Here is a 27,682-nt window from a genome sequence, read left to right on the forward strand (position 1 = left end):
CATAACCATAGAGAAGCATCTTAAGTTCATGCCATTGCCTAGGAGCTTAGCAAACACTTTGCTTTCTAGAAGGTTGTTGTACATACGGAAATGCAGAATTACAAGGTTATTGGAATTTTAGCACAGCTTTTTTATTGCTTTTGAGAGTTTCCCTAGAGCATAATTTCTATTGCACAGCTGTTTGATTTGGGTATCTTAGAAAATTTCAGAAGATATTTAATCCAGAGAAAAAAGACAAAAGAACATATACCCAGTATGGTTGAAAGTAAAGGAGCTCAGGCTTGTGAGGGATAGGGGCCCTTTTTCTGTATATTATTGACAATTAGCAGTTGCATTTTGATGGTACTTTTTTTCTTTTTGAGGCAGGTGTCCCTGTAGACCATGCTGACCTTGATCTCACTGAAATCCTCCTGCCTCTGCCTCCGGAGTGCTGGGATTAAAGGTGTGCACCACCATGCCTGGCATTTGATGGTATTTCATAATCCAGATTTCCAGAGATAGTTTTGAAATCCACGTAAGAGGGAAATCAAATCTTAGCCCTTCAGGAGCCTGAGTGAGAAGACTGAATTATATTGACATACTTGAAACAGTTACAGAGAGCTGGAAGCTGACACAACTAGTTCAAGCAGCCCTGTTTGACTTAAGCAAGGGAAATGGCATTCCAAATACTGGAGAGGGGCTGGAATGGGTTCTCCCATTCTATAAGCTAGTAAACCCAGGAGACAGGCACCCACTGTGGAGAACTGCATGCCTGGTCAAAGGCTTCTTGCAATTTCTTAAGAGTTTCATCAACACCATTATTGACCAGAGAGAGGTCAAAGTAGTGTGCATACTGGCTACGGATGGCCTCAGAGTCCTTCTGCAGCTGCTGCAGGGCATCAGTCTACAAAGAAGAAAGAGTCATAAGCAGGATTCAGCAGCCCCAGCCTAGAGGCCAAGGGCAGACTTAAAACAGACATTGATTGCTGTTAGCATTGCCTGACTCCCTATTAACGATCCCCCAACTCCCCATGCTGGGCATCCAATCTAGGGCCTGGTATGTGCTAAGCACTCTATCTCTGAGCGACATCCCCAGCCCTTTATCACCTTAAAGGTTCAACTGAAGATAGTCTCCTTGATGGTCAACCAGTTCAGAACACTACAAATCTTAACCTTGGTTATATACAATCCTGTGGAAGACCAACAGCTGTACAGTACAGGCTTCACCAGTACCTTCCACTAATTTGTACATGGCAAAGTCATTTTAGCAACTACTAGAGCTTAAATCCCAGGGCAAAGGCAAAGGTGACTGACAATTCCAGGCCTGTGGCTCTAAATCAGGCATGAAAAAATTTGGTTAACTTTCTTAAAAGTAAAAATATCTGCATAGTAAAATAAAAGTTCTTAGCAATGGAAAAGATCAAGGCATTAACTCAATGGAAACAAAGTATTAGATCCAAAAGGATAACACAAATGGCTCTGTTTTTTGTTTATGGAGCAGCCTCACTCTTGTTTGGTGTTTTGAGAGAGTCAGGTAGTCCAGACTGGCTATGAACTGTTTTTTTCCTTCACATTCCAAGTGCTGGGATTACAGGTGTGCATAACCACACCCAGTTTACAAATAGCTCTTTTAAAAAATATTTTTATTTTACATGTACAAGTGTTTTGCTAGCATGTATATAAGTGTACCACGTTCATGCAAACACATGGAGGCCAGAAGAGGGTGTTGGTTCCCCTGAAACTAGTGTTAAGGATGGTTGCCACCATGTGGGTGCCAGGAACTGAACCCTGGTCTTCTGCAAGAGCAGCCAGTGTTCTTATCTGCCAAGCCATCTCTCCAGCCTCCGAATGGCTCTTAATAGTACAAAAACACAGACTCTTACAGTAAGAGTGAAGTGCTACTGTCCTGTAACATTAAGCCAAAAAATTTTAAAAACCTGATGAATGATATGCAATAAGGAAACATTCTTATGGGCTCCTTTCTCTTTACAGCCATAGTGCACCCCAGTGCGTCCAGTGCCACATCTGTCCTTCATGGCACCCTTTGCTTGTTCCAGATAAGCCCAGATCACATCAGAATTAGAATTTACTCCATTATCCTTGTCTGTCATTAGCCCTGTATCATCCAGGGGCAATGACAGCCTGATTTGTTTTGTCCCTGTGAGTGGTCTAGCTGGCTGTTAAACTGCCTCTTGAATGAATAAAACATGCATGCCCGGGTCTTCGCCTTGGAGGAAACAAGGTGGCAATGACCCAGAAGGAGGAAAACCCCTGTCCACCCTGCAGAGTCCCCCTTGCTCACCTGAGTGCCCTGGTCAGTAGGTGCGATGAACACAATGAAAGGTGAAAGCTCTGCTGTCCGAACAATCTTCAGAGTCTAGAAAAAGAGGAAGGAGGGAGAAAAGGAAAGAAGAAAACAGCTGTCAGAATGGACTCCTGAAAAGCTTTAACAGGCTCAGTACTACTCTGCATCATCCCCAGAACTACTGTTCTTGTATCAGCTGTCCTCACTAAAAGGCAACTCTGAGCTCCCGGAAGACTCCCAGGAGCTCTGCTTTTTCCTTTCTTTTTTAAAATTTTTTAAAAATTTTATTTATTTTTATTTTTTTAAGGGGAAAGGTTTGTTTGGGCTCCTGGTATCAGAGGATGCTGTTCGTGGATGCTTGGCCCCAGGTGTTTCGGCAGAGCATTAAGTTACCCACTGACAGACAGGAAGCCGATAGAAGAGGAACATAAGAAGGAGCCAGGCTGAAATGCAGCTTCAAACCCTCTCCAGTGTCCTACTTCTTCCAACGAGGGCCCCTCTGTCTTTCACTAGCTTCCTTTAATGCCAAAGTCCTCTTGACTAGTCTCTTTTTTTTTTCTCCTCAGACTCCATCACAAACACAGCAGAGGCAGCATTTCTTTTTTTTAGAAATACTATTAATTTTTCATGTGTCTATGAGTGTATGAGTGCACCTGTGTCCTGCAATGTTACAGAGGTCAGAAGAGGGCTTCGGATTTCCCCAGAACTGGAGTTAAGGACGGTTTATAGTCACCAAATGGGTGCTGGGAATCGAACCCAGGTCCTCTGCAAGAGCAGTCAGTGCCCTTAACTGCTGAGCCATCTCTCCAGCCTCTCACAGGCATTTCTTAATCGATTAAGGTTAACAAAGTTATGCATCAGAATATTAAATATTTTATTTATTATGTTTATTTTATGTGTATGAGTGTTATGCCTCCATGTACGTAAATGTACCCGTGTCATGCAATGCCCGTGGACCACAGAAGAGTCTGTCGGATCCTCTTCTGGAGTTACAGACAGCTGTTAGCTACCATGTAGTGCTCTGCTTTTCATTGTCCCCTTCTCCACCTACAGCATGTGCTTACCCACCTGGGGCTCAATATCAAGAATGGCAATCTTGTCCTGCTTATGAATCTGGTGCACTGTTTCAAATTTGGTGCCAAACATGTTGCCCTGGTAGCTGCCAAACTCCAAGAATTCATTGGCAGAGATGTTTCTTGTCATCTCCTCTGTTGAGATGAAGTGATAATCCTTCCCATCTTCTTCACTCTTCCTTGGCGGCCGTGTTGTATCTGTATACAAAAACTCAAATCTTTGGCAACCTCTTGGTCCTTGCCATCTCTTTTTTTAAAAAAATAATTTATTGAGAATTTCATACATGCATATAAGGTGCCTTGCCATCTCTAAATGGCTTGGCCCAAAGTGTCTGTATGGAACTCCTACCTGCCATTGGGGCAGAGAGCGTAATATAGAAATTTCTCCCATGGATTCCTGAAGGGCTGATGCTAGGAGGTAGTGTAGATCAGGAGATCCACCATCTGCTCAGAATATATTTAATTTTCAAGAGGCAAAGCCCTATGTAGAATATTTCCATCATTTCCCCCATATGAAAGCAACAAACCCAGGAATACTTAGACTCAGAAATAAGGAAATGATACCTAAAAAAATATCTTAAACTGTATTTATAGGCTATGGTCAGGATTTTCTAGAACTACATGTGTTTCCTTAAAAAAAAATTATAGCTGGGTATGGTGGTACACCATTAATCCTAGCACTCAGGAGGCAGAAGCAGGCAGATCTTTGTGAGTTTGAGGCCTGCCTGGTCTATACAGTGATATCTTGTCTCAAGAAAAGAGTACTTGAGGGCTAGAGAGATGGCTCACTAGATGAGACCACTGGCCGCTTTTGGAGAAGACCCAGGTTTGGTTCTCAGGACCTACATGGCAGCTAACAACCATCTAAAACTCCAACTCCTTGGATGCTCTCTTCTGGCCTCTGTGGGCATTGCATGACATATGTGGACTTACACGCAGATAAAATACTCATACACGCAGAATAAAAAAATAAAAAAAATTTTCTTTTTATTTGTGTGTGTGTGTGTGTGCATGCAAGTGCACACACAGTGCCCGTGGAAGCCAGAAGAGGGTGTCAGATCCCATGGAGTTGGATTGCAGGCAGTTTTGAGCCACCTGAAGTGGGTGCTGAGAACTGAACTCCACGTCCTCTGCAAGAGCAATAAGCAGTGTACAACCTAACCATCTCTCTAGTCCTTGTTTCTTTTTTTTTTTTTTAATGACATGGCTTAAAGAAAAGTTATTGGTTTGGTTTAAACATATTGTTAAAAGGTTACAAGATGGCTCAGCAGGTAAAAGCACTTGCTGCACAAGTCTGATGACCTGAGTTTGATTGAGTCTCAGAACCCACATGGTGGAAGGAAAGAGCCAATTCCTTTAAATTGTTCTCTGACCTGCACACATGTACTGTGATATGAGTATCCCCCCGCCATACTAAATAATTTTTTAAGTTAAGTTGCATTGTACTACAGATATAAACTCTATATTCCCAGCCTCTCCCTTACCTTCAATAGCAGCCACTTGTCTGTCAAGTGGATGCTTCTTCTCAACCTACAAATGCATCTGTCTCTTTCCATTTATTAAAAACTCTCCTTTGACATCGTCTTTATGTATCATCTCCTTTCTCTAGCTCCGTTCTCAGTCATTCTTAAAAGAATGAGGAGTCCACATTGGTTATTTCTATTTCCAAACATCCTTTCCACCTCAACCCTGGGCCATCCACTACTGGAGTGACTGTCACTATGTTCCTATGAGCAACTCTCACTCAACGATCCATGTGTAAAACACAAATACAGAAGAATGAAAAGAAAAAAAAATAACATCAGACTCACAACCTGGTTTTCCAATTTGATTAGCAATACCTTTTTATGGGAATATACAGAACTGTACTGGACAGATTCTATCTTGGAATGGAAGATTCATCTACTTGTGTGATTGACCACTGGTTTTATCTTCTATATTTGCCACCATGATTGTATGTTTCTCCTGAGCCCTGCTTTGGTTTAGAAGACATTCCATGAGAATTAGAGGCAGCCTAAATGTGAAACAATAGTGAAATACCTAAGGAAGTTACAGCTGTCCAATATTGAAATTATGTATATCAAAGGATTATAAGATAGCTATCAAAGTGAATTAGGCAGATGAGACCATGAAAATTGTTTATAAAGTAAAATACAGTAATATGCATAACTTTTAATTCTTGCTTAATATTTTTTAAAATAGGATAAAAAGTTTATTATGGAGTCTATCATTAGAACAATTCAAGTTATTTGTTATGTCAAGCAATTATAAGTACACATTAAAACTTTTTACACTTACTTGTATGTGTGTGCATGTGTGTGGGTGAACATCAAAGAACAATCTGCATGAGTTGGGTCTCTCCTTTCACACATTTTATTATTTCCAAATTGTTAGGGTCTGTGTGTGGGGGTGGGTGTACATGTACATGTATGCACATATGTGGAGGTCACAGGACAACCTGAGATTCCTCAGGTGCTGCCCACCATTTATGTATTTATGTATTTATTTATTTTTCCTTTGTTTATTGGTCTTCTTGACACAGGATCTCCCTGTAGCCCCAGCTGGCCGGGAACTCACTATGTAGACCAAGCTGGCCTTGAAGTCGCAGAGATCCACATGCTTCTACGTCCCAAGTGCTAGGATTACAGGCATGCGCTAGCATGCCTGGCCATTTATTTACTTATTATTTATTTATTTTTGTCTTTTTGAGGCAGGGTCTCCCTGTACCTCCAGCTGGCCTGGAACTCACAGAGATCCACCTGCTTCTGCTTCCCAAGTGCTGGGATTAAAGGAGTGCACCATCATGCCCAACATATTTATTTTTTTTAATTTGTTATTATTATTTTATGTATAGTATTGCCTGCATGTATGCAAGTGCATGTGTGTCATGCAATGCCTGCAGAGGTTAGAAGAGAGCATCAGATTCCCCTGGAACTGGAGTTATGGATGGCTGTTAGTCACCATGTGGGTGCTGGGAATCGAACCCTGGTCTTCTGCAAGGGCAACCACTGTGCTCTTAAAGACTGAGCCAATTCTCCAGCCCCCACCTTTTATTTATTGAGACAGATTCTCTCACGGGCCTGGAACATGCCAAGAAGGCTAGGCTGGCCGGCCAGTGAGCTCGAGGTATCTGCTGTCTCCACCTCTCTAATGCTGGGATTACAAGTACACACCACCATGCCAGGCTTTTTTTGAAATGTGGATTCTGAGGACTGAACTCAGGTACTGACTGATGTATCTCCCCAGCCTCTCAAATTCTCGGTTTTCATAATGAAACATTTTAAATAAAATAACAAAAAAGTCCACATGGAGTCTTAGACAGACAGTTATGGTAAGTGTGATAACATGACATTGCTGCCTTGTCCCCTAGGCATTACATTCCCCTACAAGGTACCTGAGAACTACTTACATGGGGCAGGATACACAAACTTCTCTGGATTCTGGCTGAGCAGAGCATTCTTAATATGGCTGCGACCCACCCCACTGGCTCCTGTGTGAGGCAAAAAAAAAAAAAAAAAAAAAAAAAAAAGGCTTCCATCACTTTCCTCCTTAGACAATGGTGGGGATGAGACAGGAAATGGGTCATGAATTTCCATCTATCAGTGCTCAAAGATGCCAATAACTGAAGAGAGGTTAGTACTGTATCTGGGCTGGAACTGAAGCCTTTGAGCTGCCAGAAGATTTGGGGCCACCAAAAGTAGCTTCAGGTCCTTTGTATCCATTTATATGCGAAGTCTTTTCCTCAGGCCTAAGGGTCAGGGCACAGAACATAACTGCCATTTCCACAGAAGAACCAGCTACTATAGAGTTTTCTGTTTATTCTGTAAGCCAGCCAAACAGGTGGAGAAAGAGGTACAGAGCCAAACCCAATATAAAATAATTAGTTGCTAAATAGTAGAAAAACATATAATGTGAACTAGATCCAGATAAATTATTTATAGGATCCAAAAGTTCTTTATAACTGCCCTCCATGAAGTATGAAAGATTCAAGAGACCTCACTCCATTTCTCCCTCACTATCTTTCCTGAAGAGTAGACACATTATACAGAAAGGGAAATAAGGACAGAATTGTGTTCCTGAATTAGCAAAGCTGTGAGGGGCAGTGAAAAGATACCGATCAGCACCAGGGTCTTCCTCTTGAATGCAGGGAGTCGAACAACTTCCTCGTAGGAAACAACATCCAACTGGTCAAATACTAGAAACAAAGAAAACCAAGCCACATTCATTTCCAGAGCTGAGGTGGGAAAGCACTGGCTGGGGTTAATGGACTGACACCTGATCAAGCAAAGAGAGAGAGAGCTGGATGTGGTGGTGCAAGACTGCAATCCTAGCACTTGGGAGGCTGAGAGAAAAAAAAAGCTGGGAGAAAGACGGTGGAGATGAGATCAGAGAGGTTTGAGGGGAGGGACTTTGGATATTTTTTTTTATCGTGATGAAAGATTTTTTAAAAAGGTATTATGTCCACAAGGGCACATAATAAAGCAAAGCAAGAAATACGCCCCCCCCCCGCCCCAATGAGAGAGTTCAGAGAAAAGAACTGACATGACTTCATTTAGTTTTTAAAAAAATGATCTTGACTTAGGTAAGAAGATTGCGGGGGCTGGGATCTAAGCAGTGAGACTCTTAGTCAAACCAAACTCCATGGCTCACTGTTTATGTTACTGAAGAATGCTATGCTATTTGGAAATGCTAGCACAATGGCTGCAGCAGTCAGGGGAGGTGCTGATAAGGAATTATGAAGAACACAATGTGAGAGCAGTCTCATTCTTTATTATATGAGCTCTTTTGGGGCCTTGATCCAATTTTCCCAACATCCTTCATCAGAACTCTTGACATGGCTCTGTCAGTCGGTCCTTAGTACTAAATTGATTTTTCCTAACTTTTTAAAACTCTCTGCTCTCGCTAGGCATGGTGGCACACGCCTTTAGTTCCAGCACTTGGCAGAGGTAAGTGGATCTCTGTGAGATCAAGGCCAGCCTGGTCTACATAGTGAGTTCCAGGCTAGTTGGGGCTACAGGGAGATCCTGTCTCAAAAAGCAAAAACCCCAAAATCTTTCTGCTCCCCTATCTCTTTTTCTGTCTCTCAAAACTGACCTTTCTTGCCTGCTGTAGTTCTCTCCATAACCTAAAGTTTCTCTATTTCCAGATTCTAGCTCCCTAGGATATAGAACGTAGCTGTCTGATAGACACTTAGAAGTCAATGTCAATACTACTTGAAATGTGGCTCTTAGGCCAACACTTCACTACTCCTTCCCAAATGGATACTTTGGCCATGATGACTTCAGGTTCTGTGATTTCCTCATGCTCTTTCTTGTACCTGTCAAAATGTTCCCAACAGGATGGAAACACTGAATATATGGTAGATTCCTATTCATTATTAGCAACCTACTTGAACTCACTTAGGACATTGGATTATACACTCAGTTCTCCATATTCATGGACTCAGCATCCTCAGAATCAACCAACCACAAACTGAAAATATTTGAAAAACTTTGCATCTGTATTGAACATGTACAGGCTTTCTTGTCATTATCCCCTAAATAATATATAGTAGAACTATTTACATAACATTTGTATTGTATCAGGAAATCTAGAGAGATGATTTAAAAATGCACAGGAGAATAAGTCATATGCAAATTCTACAGCATTTTATATGAGGATATTGAGCACCTGTAGATTTTAGTATCTATGGGATACTGGAACCAATCCTCTGCAGATACTGAGGGGTAACTGTAATATTTCTGGCCATGATAGATGAAAAACAAACCCAGAAGTAGCTCTCAGAAAAATGAGTGGCTATTCTCTGGGGTTGTTCAGATCTTACAGCCAGTTCATAATGAAGTTGTTGAACAGAGTAAAGGTAAGCCCAGAAGACTGTTCAGTTGGTTACCTGAGGCGTGAGGCGATGAGTAGGTATGGACAGACCACTAGCCTTCCTAGACACACACTAGCATTGTCTCCCTGACTTCAGTGAGTTGTCAAAGATGAAATGAGTAATAGAAAACTCAAAGAAACAGCATGTTTTCTGTACATGCTCTGTTCTATTGCACACTGACCATATCCTTTCCCATTCCCTGCTGGTTAAAGAGCCTGAGAAATGCTAGTGCTACCAGGATCCTGGAGTAAGGGGACTCAGAAAACTTACTTGAACTGTGTTTGGCTAGATATTTGTCTTTATATTTCTTCTTCTTCCCAAAGGGACTGCAAGTTGGAGCTTCACTCGGGACACACTGGACCACACTTGCCACTCTCCTGTCAAGAACAGATGACCAAAGAATTAGTAGGTCCTCAGTGTAAAAGCCTGTGACAGACTAAGCCATCTCCTTTCCTTTCTGTAGTAAGCTTTCAGACTGACCTACTTCCTTTATACTTTGCAAAAAATCTTCATGCAAAGATGGCCTCCTAGGACTCACCTACTTCTCTTCCCTTTCTTCTCTGTAGTTTTTATATAGGCACCCAAACCATGGAAATAAATGTGTCTGGGAGGAAATGATATCATAATATTCTCCTCTCAGGGCCAGAGAGATGGCTCAGCAGTTAAGAACATTTGCTGTTCTTCCAGAGGACCCAGGTTGGAGTCTTGGCACCCACATGGCAGCTAACAACCGTCTATAACTTGAGTTCCAGGGGATCTGACACCCTCTTCTGGCCTCTGTACGGCACTGCACACATGTGGGGCACTTACATACATGCAGGCAAAACACTTACATACATAAAATAAAAATAAGGGGCTGGAGAGATGGCTCAGCAGTTAAGAGCACTGGCTGCTCTTACAGAGGACTCGGGTTCGATTCCCAGCACCCACATGGTGGCTACAAACCGTCCTTAACTCCAGTTCCAGGAGAATCCGAAGCCCTCTTGTGACCTCTGTGGCATTGTACAACACGGGTGCACTCACATACATACAGGCAATACATTCATACACAAAATAAAAATAATATTTTTAAAAACAATATCCTCCCCTCAGGGCAGAAAGATTGTAAGAGCCAGGGGAGGAGGTGCATGACCATATGGAAGTAGAGTCTTACAGGCTCTTGGGACTTTGCTCATATGAACTTAGAGCAATGGTGAAAGCACACACAAAACCCATGCAAACTCAAGTAGACAAAAACCAGCATAGAGCTATGAAAAAGGGAAGCAGGTCCCAATCTTAGCCAAAGAACTATTGGGTGGCTGATTACTGCTGGGTGACGAAGAGCTGATCTTCCTTAAGAGAGTGACTCTAGATAGGCTGACTAGACCCCAGTGGATGAACTTGCACTGAGGGATGTCAGGGGACACTAACTTGACTCAATAGGCCTTAATATAAATGACAGAATGCATGAAATCCAGTGGGGGGCTATGGGAGGGAACTGATGGGGAAGGGGGTATAAAGATGATTGAGATGTTGTGAAATACACCAAAACTCAATAAAAAGTATCATATAGAAATTGTGAGTGAAAACACATAGCAATACACACAAGTACTAAAATAACACTAAAAAAGTATGTTATACTAAAAACAATAGTAATGGGAATAAAGGTAATGTCTAGTCAAGTGAAGAATTTCAATAAAGTGATAGAAACTATAAAAATAAGCACATAAAAATTAAGATTTAAAAATATAACATGAATGAAAAATCACTAAGGCATTTCTAGGAAATCTGACCTGGCAGAGAACAAATTAGCAAATCTGAAAATTGTCTGATAGAGTTTAGACAACCTGAAGAACAGAGCAAAATTCAACCAAAATGAATAGATATTTAGAGAAAATTTGAAACAACTTTGCCTGACATGCAAGTAAATGGATATTATTGTGACATTTTCCTACAAAATAATAATAATAATATCCTCCCCTCAGTGCAGCCTGACAATTCTTCCACCTCTGAGCTGAGTTCTGGGAGCTCATCTCTGTATTACCCTGGCAGAAGTAGGCAGGGGGCCTTAAGGCTGGCACTCACCTCACTATAAAAAATGTATTTCCCACTGCAACCCCACAACATATACATATATCTAAAAATAAAGCACAGGTGTACACACACAGCACATATACAACTAAAGCAAAAGCTTCAGTAAACATCATCTATTACTGTGTATAATACATACTAATATTTCTGTGAGGTATCTTTTATTGTTGTTGTGTTGTTCTGAGATGAGGTCTCACTATGTAGCAATGGCTGACCTGGAATGCACTATGTAGACCAGGCTGGCCTTGAACTCACAGAGATACACCTGCCTCTGCCTCTCGAGTGCTGGGACTAAAAGCATGTGCCACCATACCTAGTGGTTCTGGAGACAGGGCCTTACTATATAGCCCAGGTGGCCTTGAGCTAGTGATTTTCCTGCCTTAGCCTCCTGAGTGTTTGGGATTACAGGCATGAGCCACAAAACTTAGCCCTCATTTAAACAAAAATACTTATTGCAGTCTACTAAGTTGATTTCATGCTTCATTAAGAAGTAATGGTCCACTGATTCATCTTGTACTCTCCTGAATCTTCCTCAGCTATCTGCCTTTCTTGATTTTGCAATGTTCTTCACCAGATGTTAGTTTTAAAAATGACTGAGGAGCCACAGACAGCACACTCAAGATTTGACCAACATCTTCCAGGTCTGCACTCCATTTCCTCTGTCACTCTAATGCTAAACATCTATTTCTACAAAGCACATCCTGTAGTTCAGTGCTATTTATCATCGTTCAAGATGGGATTAACCAGAACTCTGGCTTAAAAGTAAAGGTCTAGTATAGGAGGTAACACTCTTTGAGGTTGTGATGATATTTGCACAGGCAGAGAGAGTCAACAGGAGATATGAACTTTTCTATCACTCCTATGGTCACGTAGAGTAGCCTTGTACTAAGTGAGCAATCTGACTTGAGGACAGGAATCTACGTAAAGGGCACATACTTAAAGTGTGACTGCTTTCCATAGAACTCGGACGTTTTCCCAGAAACAGCATGGAGTGGTAGAAGAGACTCAGGAGACTGGGATGACTTTGTAACTATGAGGAAAGCATTTGAGGAAATGGAGGCCCACAATGAATTCCTTGCAATGAATGGCCTTTCAATCAACTTTATCAATTCCCATGGATCCTACCTCACACATTACTTCAGGGAAGCTTGGAGGTATCTTTAGGAGAAACAGAAACTACACACAAGACAGCAGAATTCTGAAGCTAAGTAATTAGCTTAGGTGGACACTTTCCACCTGCACAGATGTGGCTTACCATTCCTGCAGCTCAGGGGAAGGGATCAATCCTGCAGACTCCTTGGAGGAGCCTTCCACCCGCCCCTGCCACCAGTTGCTGTCATCTTTGTTGATAATCTGGATAATGTCTCCAGTAACAAACTTCAGTCCTGCCTCCTTGCAAGGGATCAGATTGTCCTTTTTGGGATCATAGTCAAACTGTGCTCTCATGAACATCTGGAAAAGAAGGCAAAGGGGACCTTAGGCACCAGACTTAAGAAAAACACTAGCTCTAGAGCATATGTAAGAAAGTTCTGCTGTGGGATACGGAGATGGCCCAGTGGGTAAAGGTGCTTGCCACCAAGCCTGACAACCTAACTTTGATCCCTGGACCCACACGGTGGAAGGAGAGAACCAACCCCCACAACTTGTCCTTTGACTTTCACGTGTGTGTCAAGACACAGGTGCATACTCTGCACACCTACGTAAGTAAATAAATGTGATAAAATTTTTTAAAAGTGAAGTCCTGCTGTGAGGAAATACATAATGAACAAGAAAGAGGCAAGCATGGTAGGGGAGTCCAGAAGCATGTGCAACTGGAACACTCATGTTCATAGCACTTGTGTTTGCAGAACGATCAGAATCGATTCTTTTATTCTTTTTATTTATTGTTTTTTATTTTATGTGTATGTGTGTAATCCTGCGTGTAGGTAAGTGCACCCGTGTCATGAAATGCCCGCGGAGGACAGAAAAGGCTGTCAGATCCCCTGGAACTGCAGTTACGGACAGTTGTTAGCTGCAACGCGGGTGCTGGGATTTGAACCCAGGTCTTCTGCAAGAAAAACCACTGTTCTTAACTGCTGAGCCATCTCTCCATCCCTAGAATTGATTCTTTTAAAGAGAAGGCATGAAATGCCTTTCTGAGTCAGCGCTTCCAGTTATTGGATATGAGTTGTCTTAGTACAGAGCTGCTACTATCTAGCTGAAATTAATGTTTCCTTGACAAAATAATCACAAATACAGTAAACTTGGTAAACCTTTCTCTAGAAGATGGTCTAGCAATGTGAATGTGCCCAACATTTATGTTGACACCTTTGCCCCACATTCTACTGCTATACATTTATCTCATAGAAAGCAGAGCTGTCAGCAATGATACATGGATGAGCTTATTTATCACAGCATTGTTTATAAGAGTGAAGTATTAGAAATAATTTAATTTTCTAAGAATGGAGAACTGGTTAAATACAATGACCTGCTGGGTATATTACCATGCAACACAAAAACTCAATTTGTAGAATGTCTACTGCCCTTGGACATTATATGAAATGAGAACATCATTAAAAAACATCATAGTTTGGTCAAAACTTAAAGCAAATGTTTGTCATAGAACAAAAAAAGACTAGAACACAAATTATACCAAAATTTAATACTGGTTGTTCTGAGTACTTTTTATTCTCAACTTGACACAGCCTATGAAGAGGAAATCTCAATTAAAGAATTTCCTGGATCAGACTGGCTTATAGCTGTGTCTATATAAGAGATTGTTTTGATTGATGATTGACGTGGGAAGGTCCAGCTAGTAGACAGCAAACCAGAGAGGAAGCCAGTAAGCAGCATTCCTCCATTGGGTTCTGTTCCACGTTGTTGCCTTCAGACTCCTGCCTTGAGTTCCTACCCTAGCTTCCTCCAATGATGGACTGTGGCCTGGAAGTGTAAGCTGAAATAAACCCTTTCCTCCCCACGTTGTTTTAAGTCATGATGTTTATTACAGCAATGGAAACCCAACTAGGACACTGGTTATCTCTAGTAGTATTAGAGGGCACAAATACAGCCCAAACAAATAAGGAAAGAAACAATGAGCAGAAATAAATTAAATAGAAAACAGTACTGAGAAAGCCAAGAAGGACCAATTGGTTCTTTGAAAAGATTATTGAAATTAAGAACAAAGAGGATAAAATTTACTAACAGAGATTCTAGAAATATTTAAAAGGCTTTGATAGGATATTGTGATATCCAGGCATGGCGATATGTGCCTGTAACCCCACCGTGCAGGGGTACATACATGGATCCCAGCAACTTGCTGGCCAGTCAGCCTAGCTGAAACAGTGAGCTTCAGGTTCAGTGATAGACCCTGTCTCAAGGGAATAAGGCAGAGATTAAAAAAGCAGGACACTTCACATCCTCCTCTGGCTTCTGAGGGAGCATGTACCCACACATACACATATACAAAATGGAATATTACGAATAATTTCACATCAATACATTTGACAAATTCCTTGAAAAACATAATTCACCAAAAGTGAAAGAACAGGAACTTAGAAATATGAACATAAATATCTATTAGAGAATTTGAACCCATTGCTGAAAATTCTGTTTCTCCCCCCACATACAATACACACACACACACACACACACACACACACACACAGATGATACCTAAGGAACAACACTTGAGGTTGTTCTTGGCCCTCTGCATATGTTCACCTGCACACACATGAACATGCACACATGTATTCACAGATACAGACATAAGAAAAAAAAGAAGTGAGGTTTTTTTTTAAAAAAAGTTTTTTAAAAAATATTTTATTTATTGTTTTTATTTTATGTGTATGAGTATGACTGTATTGCCTGCATGTATGTGAGTGCACCCGTGTCGTGGAGGTCAGAAGAGAGCTTTGGATTCCCCTGGAACTGGAGTTAAAGATGGTTCATAGCCGCCATGTGGGTGCTGGGAATCGAACCCGGGTCCTCTGCAGAAGCAGTCAGTGCTCTTAACTGCTGAGCCATCTCTTCAGCCCCAGAAATGAGGTTTTTATTCCAGTTGAAGAGAGTACCAGGCAGTGGATAGCTGGATCCTCACCCAAGCAGCTACACACTTGTGAGAGGTCTAGAACTTCAAGTTATAGACCCATGTTAATTAAATTTCAAAGAACACAAAACAGCACAACAAAGAAAATGGCACCACCTACCTGTAGTGCGGGAAGACGACTCTGCTGATTGGGAATTACTTTTAATGAGATCATTCCTTTGGTTTCTTTCTATTAAAAAAGAAAGAAAAATGAGACTAAGGAAAACTAACTTGGGTGATGGAGTGTTCTATGAAATCAGGTTTTCCACCCCATCTTTACAGTTTGAAATTTGGTAGGATGCCTCCTCCTGCAACAAGAGTGTCATGTGCTCCTACACTAGCCTAGTGAAGTAGATGCTTGATTCCAAAAGGTCCCTAGAAGTTCCCAAAATGAGACCTGGCACAGATATACCCATACCTTTCTTTACCCCAATGATAGCATTGCAAATATTTACATGCACATATACATATGATGCACACATATATGTATTTTTGTGTGTTTCTTTTGGCTGTTCTATGTAGCTTAGGCTGACCTCAAACTACAACTGTCCTGTCTCAGACTCTCAAGTACCAACACAACTTGCAATAGATACAATTTTTACTTGTAATTTAAACAAATTTTATGCCTTTTGTTTTTTTTTCTGAGACAAGGCCTCACTCTGAACGTGTGGCCTGAAACTCATTGTGTAGCCCAGGCTGGCCTTGAACTCAAAGTGATCCAACCGAAGGGCTGGTATTACAGGCATGAGCTACTGTAGCAAATTCAATGGTTTATTTAGTAATTTTGCTATCATAATTAAAGTTGATCATCCTTTTTCTCTTTCTTGTAATTTGAATAATAAAAAATATACATAATTATCATATACAAGTGCTGTTTTGACATATACACATATTGTGTAATGACTAAATAGAGCTAACACATGCATCACCTTACTATTATTTTTAGTGTCAGAATTCTCAAAATATATTTTCTTCACACTTTTCAAGAACATAATTTATTGTTATTATAGTGATCACCACAGAGCTCCTGAATTTATTCTTCCCATACATGTGTAATTTTATTTCCCCTGAGCAGCATCTCTCCATGATCCCTACCCATCCCCAGCCTCTGGTCAAAACCTTTCCGCTCTCTATTTCTGCATGGTTGCCTTTCTGGATTCCACATATATATGAGGTTATGTGGTGTTTATCTTTCTGTGCCTGGTTTAGGTTATATAATGTCCTCCTGGTTCATCCATACTATGACAAATAATGGGATTTCCTTCTTTTATAAGACATGATAGTATTCCATTATGTGTACATACCATCTAATTTTTATTCATTGAACTGCTGACTCCATATCCTGACTGTGGCGAATAGTACAGTAAATAGATATCTTTTCAAAAGCTTGCTAGTCAGCACCTTTTTATTACTTCTTTTGTCCAGTTTTCTATTTGTTTATATTTTTCTACTGAAGTTTAGATCGCTTCAGAATTATTAACTCCTTTGAAGTGTGTTCTCTCCTCATCATATGCTCATTTATAAGCAGCCTAATGCCAGAGGGCCATTTAAGGGTCCATTTCCTAATGCCACTCCTGATACTATCATATTACTGAGGACCGTGGTAATAATTAGGTAGCACATTCAAAAAGAGTGTTTGGAGAGAGTTTCATAAAGAATGCATTCACACAGTATAGACATCCTCATAGAAGCCTTCTCTCCCTTGTTGAATCGTTTGAGGATGTGCACACCTGTGTAAGTGGTACTTACAGAAGAACGTCTGGCAGGTAATAAGTGGGGGCATAAATAGCTCCCATCTTCAACCTTTTCTAAGTTCTTGCTGAGTCTACTGAAGCCCAACTAATACAGACATTAGAGTCAGCCTACTGTGGCACAAGAGCGATTTGAGAAGAATGGCAAGGATTCAGGAGGTGCAAGCAGGACAGCCAGCATAAACGCCAAACACAATGCTACACATAAAAGGTGCTGAGCATACAGACTGGGAGAAGATAAACAAGCCACCAAATAAAGTAAAGCAGGTATTCAGAGATATCAATAAACATCATCTCCTGGTTCCCTGTGCAATGCAGTTGCCATTGTATGAGATTGATGCTCTCAGTTATTTGTCCTACTTTATAGTTTTACTAAATGAACACAGAAATATTTCTTAAACAGTATAAAAGATCAGATGTGACAACAGCCCTCTCAATAATGGGCTCCAATGACACCAGTGTTCATCACACTTCAAGAACACAGTGCACAATCTTCATCTAGTATAAAAAATACCCACCATTGCCTTCTGCAGCTGGTCTACTGAATGATTAGTCACATTTGTGCCATTGATTTCTAGGATCTCATCCCCCACGTGAAGGGAGCCTGTCATTAAACAAACAAAAAACTCAATGTACAAAAGAATAAAAGTTCAAACAAGCTGACAGTATATCAGTATAGCTTAAGATACTATACTAGAGAAACCAAGATCTAAAGCATATTATAACATAGACTGTGTAAAATAAAAAGCCCAGAATTAGAAATATTTGACTAGCAGAGTTAAGAATGGATATGGTTCTGAATCCATCTAGGACTGTGCAATCCTGTCTCATCCGTTTTGGTATCAGTCATCCAAGAGCTAGATAAAAGCATCTCATCCTCAAATTTCTGGAACCAGAATGGTTCCTTGTGAACCCCAAGAGGCCTGAACATATTCACATACTAAAAAGAATAACAGGACAAGCAAAGACCTCAGTTCTCATTACCCAGCAAGTTCAATGTTTCTTTCTTATTGTTCACCTTAAAAATTAGTCAATGTTTAAATTCTATGCAGAAGATGATTATTAAATTCATGTCACCTACCTCAGATTAAAATAAAAACCTTAACTAAACATAAAAGGGTAGGAGTTAATGAGGTCAGAAACTTTCTGGAGTAGCTGTAACCTCAACAATAGGAATGGTTTCCAGTACAAGTAGCCATATACAGGTTATTATTACCTACTGAAAACATGTTGTACTTTAACATATTATTCTGTTCTCTCATCACTCCTAAAATAGGTTTCAGTAAATAATGCATCTGAAAAGTGTTGGTATTTTAATATAAGGAAACAAAATAATTAATTATAATTATTGAAAGTTGGTTTTATCAGTTAGTAAACTATTAGCTCCAGGAGTGTAGTGATAATGTTTTCTTCACTGCTATATATCCAAGTCAAAGCAATGGGTGCATGTAGTAATGATTCACATGTTAATTAGATGGAAAATATCATTATAAAACAGTATATAAGAAGGCTTAGGGGGAGCTGGAGAGATGACTCAGCAGTTAAGAGCACTGGTTGCTCTAACAGAGGACCCGGGTTTAGTTCACAGCACCTACATGGTAGCTAATGAACATCCATAACTCTAGTTCCAGGGGATTCAATCCCTATTCTGGCCTCCTACGGCATTACATACATATGGTGTACTTACATACATGTAGGCAAAACACTCATATACAGAAAATAAAAATTAATAAAATATTTTTTTTAAAAGACTTTGAGGGAGAGATGATGGTGCTGGGTAATTCATACAAAGATCTTACCATGTGATTTTCTAAAGACCCAGTTATTAAGTCAAAAATATCTCTTGGCAATCTCACAAAAATGCTATCAGTTTTGAAGATCATAAGCTTCACGCCCCACACCACTGAACAGAGAGAAAGCAAATAATCCAAGAATAAAACTAGACCTAGGATGCCCCATAGAGTACCTTGTCTATGAATCATGCCACCGTGGAGAATTCTGGCCACAGTACATGACTGGTTTTCATTCAGCTTCAGAGTGATTCCCTGGAATAAAGGTAATGCAACAGTAAGCATTGTCTTAAGCCCTTCCAACGGGTGTCTTTAAAGCATCTTTTTTGTTGTCTTTTTTGTTTTGTTTTTTGAGACAGAGTCTCCCTGCAGTCACAGCTTGCCTGGAATTTCCAATGTAGACCAGGTTGGCCTTTATCTCATAGAGAGCTGCCTGCCTCTGCCTCCCACATGCTGGGATTAAAGGAAGGTGCCACCACTCCTGGCGCTTTAAAGCGACTTATGGCAATTTTGTTGAAAAACTTTTCTCTCTGTACCAGTGATAGTAGTAGAACAAGCAGGAAGACTGCTTTGATGGCAAAAAAGAGACACAATAGTGAAACTGGCAGATTGCCCAACTCCAAGAATAGCCTTTAACATATACTCTTCTAGCTAAACACTCTGAAGTGGAGACTAAGTGGTGAATGACAATAAGACAAGTGATTACCATGGGTTCCTCTGTGATCTTCTCAAACTGTATGAGACGTACTTTCTTCACCTCCTGCCCCTTGGCCTGGGCAGGGCTACCTGGGGTGGTGGACCCATTGGTGTACATATCCTCAGTGACAACATTAAACTGGTTCGACATGGCCTGTCAAGTGAAAACAACATATTAGTGGACGAAATAAGCAGCAAAGGCCCATGGTTGGTCCATAATCTGCAATTTGAATCCAAAAGGCTCTGAAAACCCAGCTGTTTCATAAAGTTGGCATCCAATATCTTTTGAATCCACGTGAATCTGTTTGTATGCTTTACTATGTCACTTCAGACATTTTAACGTACTTAATCACAAATATTCTGAATCCTTGGGGCTGGAGAGATGGCTCAGAAGTTAAGAGCACTGACTGCTCTTGCGGAGGACCTGGATTCAGTTCCCAGCACCCACATGGTGGCTAAACCACCATCTGTAACTCCAGTCCCAGGAGAAGCTATGCCCTCTTCTGGCCTCTGTGAGTATTGCATGACATCAGCGCACTTACATACATGCAGGCAAAATACACATAATTTTTTTTTTTAAAAATTGGGGCTCAGCAGTTAAGAGCACTGACTGCTCTTGCAGAGGACCCGGGTTTGATTCCCAGCACCCACATGGAAGCTATGAACCATCCTTAACTCCAGTTCCAGGGGAATCCGAAGCTCTCTTCTGATGTCCGCAGCATTCCACGACACAGGTGCACTCACATACATGCAGGCAATACACTCATACACATAAAATAAAAATAATAAATAAAATATTTTAAAAAATTAAAAATCCCAGCACTTGGGAGGCAGAAGCCAGTGAATCTCTGTAAGCTCAAGGCCAGCCTGGTCTATGTAGTGAATTACAGGCAGGCTGGGAGACCTATTCTGAATCCAGAAGTACCTCCGATCTCAAGGGTTTCCAGTATGGTACTCACACATGCACATCCCAAATAGCCAAGACTGAGGGTGGGTCTAATTCAAGGTGGGAAGAGGCAGAAGAGGAGAAGTGTAGGAAGAGAAGTAAGTATGGATACATTATTGTTATTCCCAAGAGAGACAGACACATTGGTCATTTCTCTTCTTGGCATGATAAGTACAGTGAAGTTAACCAAGAAAACATTTGGAAGGGGCTGGAGAGATGGTTCAGAGGTCAAGAGCACTGGCTGCTGTTGCAGAAGAAACAGGTACATGGCAGCTAGCAACCATCAGTAACTCCACTTCCAGGGGATGCAACGCTCTCTTCTGGCCTCCATGGGCAACTGCATGACATGGGTGCACTTACATACATGTAGGCAAAACACTCATACACATAAAATTAAAAAAGAAAGAAAACACATGGAAAAATTGGATCTTGACCTGACCCTTATCTCAGTTTACATACAAAACCCAGTTCCAGATGGGTTCCAGATACGAATGTAAAAGGTATAGCAAAATAGTACAGAATCTGTGGAACGCAAACATGGATACAGCAACTTACTGTATGGTCCAGCAATCCCACTCTTAGAGATTCATCCAAGGTAAAAGTAAACATTCGTCCACAGAGAAACTTGTATGCAGATGTATGTAATACGTTTGTGTTCACAGTGGTGCCCCCCACAAAAGAAACAACCCATAGTGTTGATCCACAAGAGATCAAACTACACAACAACAGACATGACATGCTGAGTAAAGGAGGCTATATTAAAAAATAGTATGTACTGTATGACAAAATCTATATGCAATTTTAAAAGCCAAATTATTGCAAACAATTAATAGAGAATTGCCTTGACAGAATACGGAAGGGACTGGCTATGAGAGAACTCTCTGAGATGCTAGTAATATTTTATATGATGATACAGTGTAGAATAGCATAGTCAAGATTCTTGTGTTATATTGCATGTAAAATTTACCTAAAAAATGAACTATAAACAAATACTGAACTGTAAGCAGGGATACACACACTGAAGTTCATAGAAGTTAAGTGCTCACGTCAATTATAGAAACAGGGTGATAATTTTTTCTCATCTTTTCAATAAGTTTGAATTTTTCAAACAGACTATTTGTAAACAATGGCACTGAGTAAAAACGAAGCTGGGGTGATGGCTCAGTAGGTAAGAGTACTCGCTACTATGCAAGCAGGAATACCTGAGTTCAAATCCCTAGCATCCAGATAAAAAGCCCAGCATATCCACATGTAATCCCCAGTGCTGTAGGGGGCAGAGACAGGAGGCTCACTGGTGCTTGTTGGCTGCCAGCGTAACTCTAGGTTCAGTGAGAGACCCTGTCTCAATGGAATAAGATGAAGAGTCATATGGCAGGACACCTGATGTCTCCCTCTGGCCTCTGTGTTAGTGCATGGTTAGTGCATATTCATGCACACACACATACATATCACACACACACACGCACACACACACACACACACAAGTAAAAAAAGAGTAAAAAGGCAAGCCATTGAGTAGAGAACTGAAACTGTCACTTCTGCAGGTAGGCACATAAGGCAGCAAGATCATTGGTGTGTCTATCAAAAGAAGCCGCTCCACTGCACGTGTGCCAAAGAGGCTTTCCGTCCTTGACAGTTTAATGTGCGTATATACTGAATTTTAGTCATTTTCACACAGCTTCATTCCCCTCTCCCCTCTCTCGTCTTCCTCTCTCTCCCACTGAAATCCTTCTTCCTCCTAATAAGTCCCCTCCTACTTCTTGCTTTTTTTCCCTGTGATCTATTAAGATAGAGTTGCTTGCACAAGAGTAGGTGAGACATTATTTACAGAACAAGTTACCAGTGACTACAACAAAGAAGAAAATGATGTTCCTTCCCCCTAAAACCATTAACTGCCAGTAGACCCTCAAGGCAGGCTGGGATCTCAAGGGCCCCTCCCCTGCCCAAGATGAAGTGCCAATGGGCTCAATCTTGTGCAGCTCATACAGCACTCTTTTAAAAAATATTTTATTATTTTTATTTCATGTGTTTGAGTGTATTGCCTACATGCGTGTAAGTGCACCCATGTTGTGCAAAGTCTGAGAAGGTCAGAAGAGGGCATCAGATCCCCTGGAACTGGAGTTACTGACGGTTGTTAGCTGCCATGTAGGTGCTGGGAACTGAACCCGTGTCCTCTGCAAGAGCAGCCACTGCTCTTAACCATTGAGCCATTGCTCCAGCTCCAAGTGCTATTTTTAATGTCATAAAATTTAAAAATTTTGAACTATTTGAGAATAATTTGAAGATATCCTACATTTTTAAATCCATAAATGTTTATGTATAAAATATTAATCAAAACCAACATAGAGGGCCAGAGAAGAAAGAACAGATGTGAGGCTGGTGTTTTGGGAACAAGATGAAAATAAAGCGCAGCTATATTCTTGCTACACCCAGGAGTGACCCTCAAGGACACTGGGGAGATAGGGAAGGTCTTCCAATAGGCGGAGCTGTGAAGGCTGTATCTTATTCATTTTATGGGGAAGAAAAGAGGCTGTGAGTGGGAATATACACATCCCTGTGGCCTGGTCATGGGCCTAGAGGGGAAAAGGATATGAGACAAGAAACAAGGGGATCTAGGATAAAAATATGTGGATAAAAGTGTGTCTTACAACTAACTAGGTATGCTATTTACAAATAAGTCATTTTAATGTAATTTACTACTTCTTTTCAAACCAACAGAACCATGAGGATTGAAGAAGTATTTCTTGCTGGGTGACCTCAGACAAGGGAAGTATTAAGAAAGAGAAACTTGCCTTGTCTAGCAGCTAAAATGTCAAAAAACTCACATGACACCAATCATAGGACATTTATGTTGCAACAAAATTGTTGAAGATAGGTTGCAATTTCAAAATTAACTTACAATACATGGCAGTACAGAACTTCAAGGTGCTCCATAACAAATGATTCAATGATACTATTATCACTGCATGGAGAACTGCCAGCTAGCCATTACAAGGAGACTCTGGGGTCATTTTGAAACCCAAATAAAACAATTTGAGGACAATTATGCTAGCTTCACCACAAACAGTGTTTGTAAAAACAATTCTGGGGGCTGGAGAGATGGCTCAGTGGTTAAGAGCACTGGCTGCTCTTGCGGAAGACCGGGTTCTGTTTCTGGGGTTCTGTTTCCAGCACCCACATGGTAGGTAAAAACCATCTATAACTCCAGTTCCAGGGGAATTCAACACCCTCTTCTGTCCTCCATGAGCAATGCATGAACAGGTGCACTTATATCCATGCAGGCAATACACTCATACACATAAAAAAATAAATAAAATATATTTTTTTAAATCTCTGGAAGGAGACATAAGGAACAGCAGTTGCTTGTAGGGACGGGAAACAACAGGGAATAAAGAGGAGATTGTTTTCACAGGCTAAGTTTACTTACTATACCTTCCAAATTATGCACTATGTGTTTGAATTATTTTAAGGAAATAAATGAGCAAAATAAAAAGCACAGCTTACAAATCTGGGCACAGTACATCTCTTAACACAAAAACACATCCTGGATTAGATTCCTGGCTCTTTACTGATGGCAAGGACGTTGGGCAAGATTTGTGACCTCCCTGAACTTTTGTTTCTTCAGCTGTAAAATGAAATTAGTAACAGAAGGGCTCCACCGAGTTGTGACTTTTAGCATAATACCTAGAAGCACCCAGCAAATGTGGGCTATGGTTATTATGGTGCTGTACAGTTCTCTGTTGGGAGTGCTGCTATACTAACTATACTGAGAATACCACTAAAGAAAATGTCCAGCATTAGAAGCCTCACGTAGCCCTTCATTTTTTATGTCACAATGAATAGTTTCTATTCAGGGAAATGAAAGTGTCCTGTTCCCACAAAGCTCTCAAAATCACAATCTTTTTTTTTTTTTTTTACAACTAACAAGATAGAATTTTCTTAATTGATTAGGATTCCAAGTCAAGTTGGCAACCCGAGTACTTGTATTAATCTTCTTATGCTTCACCCCTTACTCTGTTTATTGTACTTTTTTGAGATACAGCCTCATTATGTATACCAGGCTGGCCTGGAATCACAGTCCTCCTGCCTCAGAGTCTCAAAAACCAAGATCACAGAAATTCACCATGACATCCAGCTTTTGAGAGCAAAGGGGGATGCATATAGGACACACACACACACACACACACACACACACACACACACTCCACATCACCCATAAACAAAACAATTAAAAAGTCATCAGATTGGGTGTACTGGTGCACACCTTTAATCCCACTCAGGAGGCAGAGGCAGGCGGAGCTATGGGAGATGGAGGCGAGTCATCCAACACAGCAAGCTCTATGTCAGCTTGGCCTACAGTGAGACCCTGTCTCCAAAACCCAAATAAACAAAGGATCATCAGGAATAAGAGATTTCAGTAATTCTCTAGAACACAGAAAGGAGGCAAAGGAAGGTTCGCTGATCACAAGTGTAGAAAGTGTAGATGGGGAATCAGTTGAGGGGAGGATCATGCTGCTCCACAGACAATCAGCTTGAGGTCAGAAATCTCAGAAAAAGATGAGTCATAGTAGGTTTGAATCAGATATGGAAAAGGTGCCACTCTGGCCATCTGCTCCACTCTCAAGACAAGAAGGCAGAAAGGATAGGTCAGTTGGATCCAGCCCAGAACTTCCCCACTGGACACCTCTTCTTGTCTCATTGGCCAGAGCTATAGAACATAGCCATACAACCATCTCAAGCTGCAAAAGGGGCTGGGAAAATAAGAACTTAATTGGGTATCTTGCCATGTCAAACAAGATCAGGGATTTGGGAAAAGTGAAACGTTGGGTCAGCAACCAATTACAACAATATAAAAACCACTTACTGATTTTCACATTTTAGAATCCCCCCACAGACAAATCTTTAAACACTTATAATAAAGAACACACTCTAAATGCAAACACTATGATAAATTAAGATACACTTACACACACACAAATACATAATATACAATATATACACACACACAAATATATATATATATATATATGATAGATGAGAAGTTAAAAGAGGAGAAAAATGAGGGCTGGAGAGATGGCTTAACGGTTAAGAGCACTGACTGCTCTTGCAGAGGATCCGGGTTCAATTCCCAGAACCCACATGGCGGCTACGAACCGTCCTTAACTCTAGTTCCAGGGGAATCCAAAGCCCTCTTCTGACCATGGCATTGCACGACACGGGTGCACTCACATACATGCAGGCAATACATTCATACACATAAAATAAAAATAAATATTTTTTTTTTAAAAGAGGAGATGCTGGCCATGGTGGCGCACGCCTTTAATCCCAGCACTCGGGAGGCAGAGGCAGGTGGATCTCTGCGAATTCAAGTCCAGCCTGGTCTACACAGTGAGTTCCAAGACAGCTGGGGCTACAGGAAGACCCTGTCTCAAGTCCCCCCAAAAAGAGGAGAACAGTGAATGAAATTAAGAGACTACCTAATCTTGTCCCTTTATGAAGTTTAGCATGAAAAGCAGTACCTGCACTTCTTGGACAACAAATCAAAGAATAAATAGATGTCTAAAGTTCAAGGGTAACTAACAAAGCAGAAGTGATAAACTGACAACCCGCAAATTTGCTTTATTTTGACTATGCGTCTTTATCTTGTTTAGTTAAAAAAATCAGGAAACTCCAATTCTCTAGGTGACCCAGCTATCATATTCCACATTTCTGCCTAGGACCAGAAGCTGATGTCAGATGTCAATAACCCCTGCACCTGGGGTGTTATTTTTCTTACACATAAGTGTTTTCACTCACCAGGTCCATTCAAGTTACACTCAAATTAGCTCTGGACAGCATGAACTTTTAAAAATCATGAAAATGATGGAAAGGCACAAATGTATGAACAGCTAATTTTGAAAAAGAAGTGGAAGTATCAATCTAACCAGTTTCAAATTTTATTTATAGTTTCAGTAAAGCCTTGTTTTAGAAACTAGGCATGGTGGCACACGTGTAATCCCAGCACTTGGGAGGGTCAGGCAGAATGATGACAAGCCTGAGACCAGCCCGGAATACAAAGTGAGATTGGGACAAGCCTAGGCTATATAACGGGACCCTCTCTCAAAATAAAAATAAAAGTAGGGCTGAATCTTGGGAGGCAGAGGTTTGAAATAGGTGTCCTATTCATGGATAATCATTCTGTGGCCTCTCATTTTCTCCACATTGGCCAATGATTGGTTTCTGTGTTAAGCATCATCTGCTACATAAGGAAACTTCTCTGGTGAGAGTTGAGAGATGGATTCATCTTCATTGCAGAAGAGGAGGTGGAAAGATTGCAAGACCCAGGGGGAGTTGATGACCACAAAGAAACAGAGTCTTCTAGATAGCTGCTCAGTTATATGAACTCACAACAATGGTGACAGCACACACAACTCCCATGTAAGCTCAAACCAGACAAAATCCAAGCACGGTCATGGGGAAAGGGTTAAGAAACCCAACCCAACCCAAGGAACTTTTGGCAATTGATGGCTGCTGGGACGGGGAGAGACAGTGTCTTACAGGGATGGGACTCTTGGTGGGCCCAGTGGATGGACCTACACTGAAGGACATTTTGTGACACAAATCAGGCTCTATAGGCCATATTATATATAAGGGAGTACATTAAATTGGGCAGGGGGCAGTGGGGGGAGATGCATATAGGGGAGGGGATCTAAATACCATCAAACTATATTGTAGGAAAATCACAAAAATTCAATAAAAAATAAGATTAATTTAAAATGCTAAGAATTATATAATACAACCTGTGTAAACAAACAAACTGGGCTAGAGACAGCTCGGGTGTTAAGCGCTCATACTGCTCTTCCAGAGGCCTTGAGTTTCTTTCCCAGCATCCATGTCAGGTGCTTCATAATTGCCTATAACTCCAGCTCCAGGGGATCTGATGTCTTCTTCTGTCCTCTGCTAGCACTGCATTCATGCACACATACCCACAGACACATACAAATAATTTAATTTTTTTTAAATTTAAAAGATTTGTAGCACACACAGACCAATGGAAATCTTCTGTCCTCCGTGGGCATTGCATGACACGGGTGCACTTACCTACATGCAGGTAATACATGCATACACATAAAATAAAAATAAATAAATAAAATT

At 40.8% G+C, this 27,682-nt stretch overlaps 1 protein-coding gene across 1 annotated transcript in view; it reads right to left on the bottom strand.

The window, feature by feature from the left end:
- Positions 1 to 106: 106 nt before the first annotated feature.
- Mpp1 (membrane palmitoylated protein 1) overlaps positions 107 to 27,682 on the bottom strand; it is a 31,317-nt gene continuing 3,741 nt past the window's right edge. The window contains exons 2-12 of the mRNA XM_008842038.2: positions 19,613 to 19,756; positions 19,083 to 19,161; positions 17,635 to 17,720; positions 15,487 to 15,555; positions 12,558 to 12,754; positions 9,503 to 9,609; positions 7,472 to 7,552; positions 6,767 to 6,847; positions 3,353 to 3,555; positions 2,282 to 2,356; positions 107 to 883 (exon numbers count right to left, since the gene is read on the bottom strand). Coding sequence (XP_008840260.1) covers positions 707 to 883; positions 2,282 to 2,356; positions 3,353 to 3,555; positions 6,767 to 6,847; positions 7,472 to 7,552; positions 9,503 to 9,609; positions 12,558 to 12,754; positions 15,487 to 15,555; positions 17,635 to 17,720; positions 19,083 to 19,161; positions 19,613 to 19,756 — 1,299 coding nt within the window. The 3' untranslated portion in view covers positions 107 to 706. The remainder of the gene's footprint in view (positions 884 to 2,281; positions 2,357 to 3,352; positions 3,556 to 6,766; positions 6,848 to 7,471; positions 7,553 to 9,502; positions 9,610 to 12,557; positions 12,755 to 15,486; positions 15,556 to 17,634; positions 17,721 to 19,082; positions 19,162 to 19,612; positions 19,757 to 27,682) is intronic.

The sequence above is a fragment of the Nannospalax galili genome, unplaced genomic scaffold (genome assembly GCF_000622305.1).
Source record: "Nannospalax galili isolate Female #2095 unplaced genomic scaffold, S.galili_v1.0 scaffold880, whole genome shotgun sequence".
In the NCBI taxonomy this organism is placed as follows: domain Eukaryota; kingdom Metazoa; phylum Chordata; class Mammalia; order Rodentia; family Spalacidae; genus Nannospalax; species Nannospalax galili.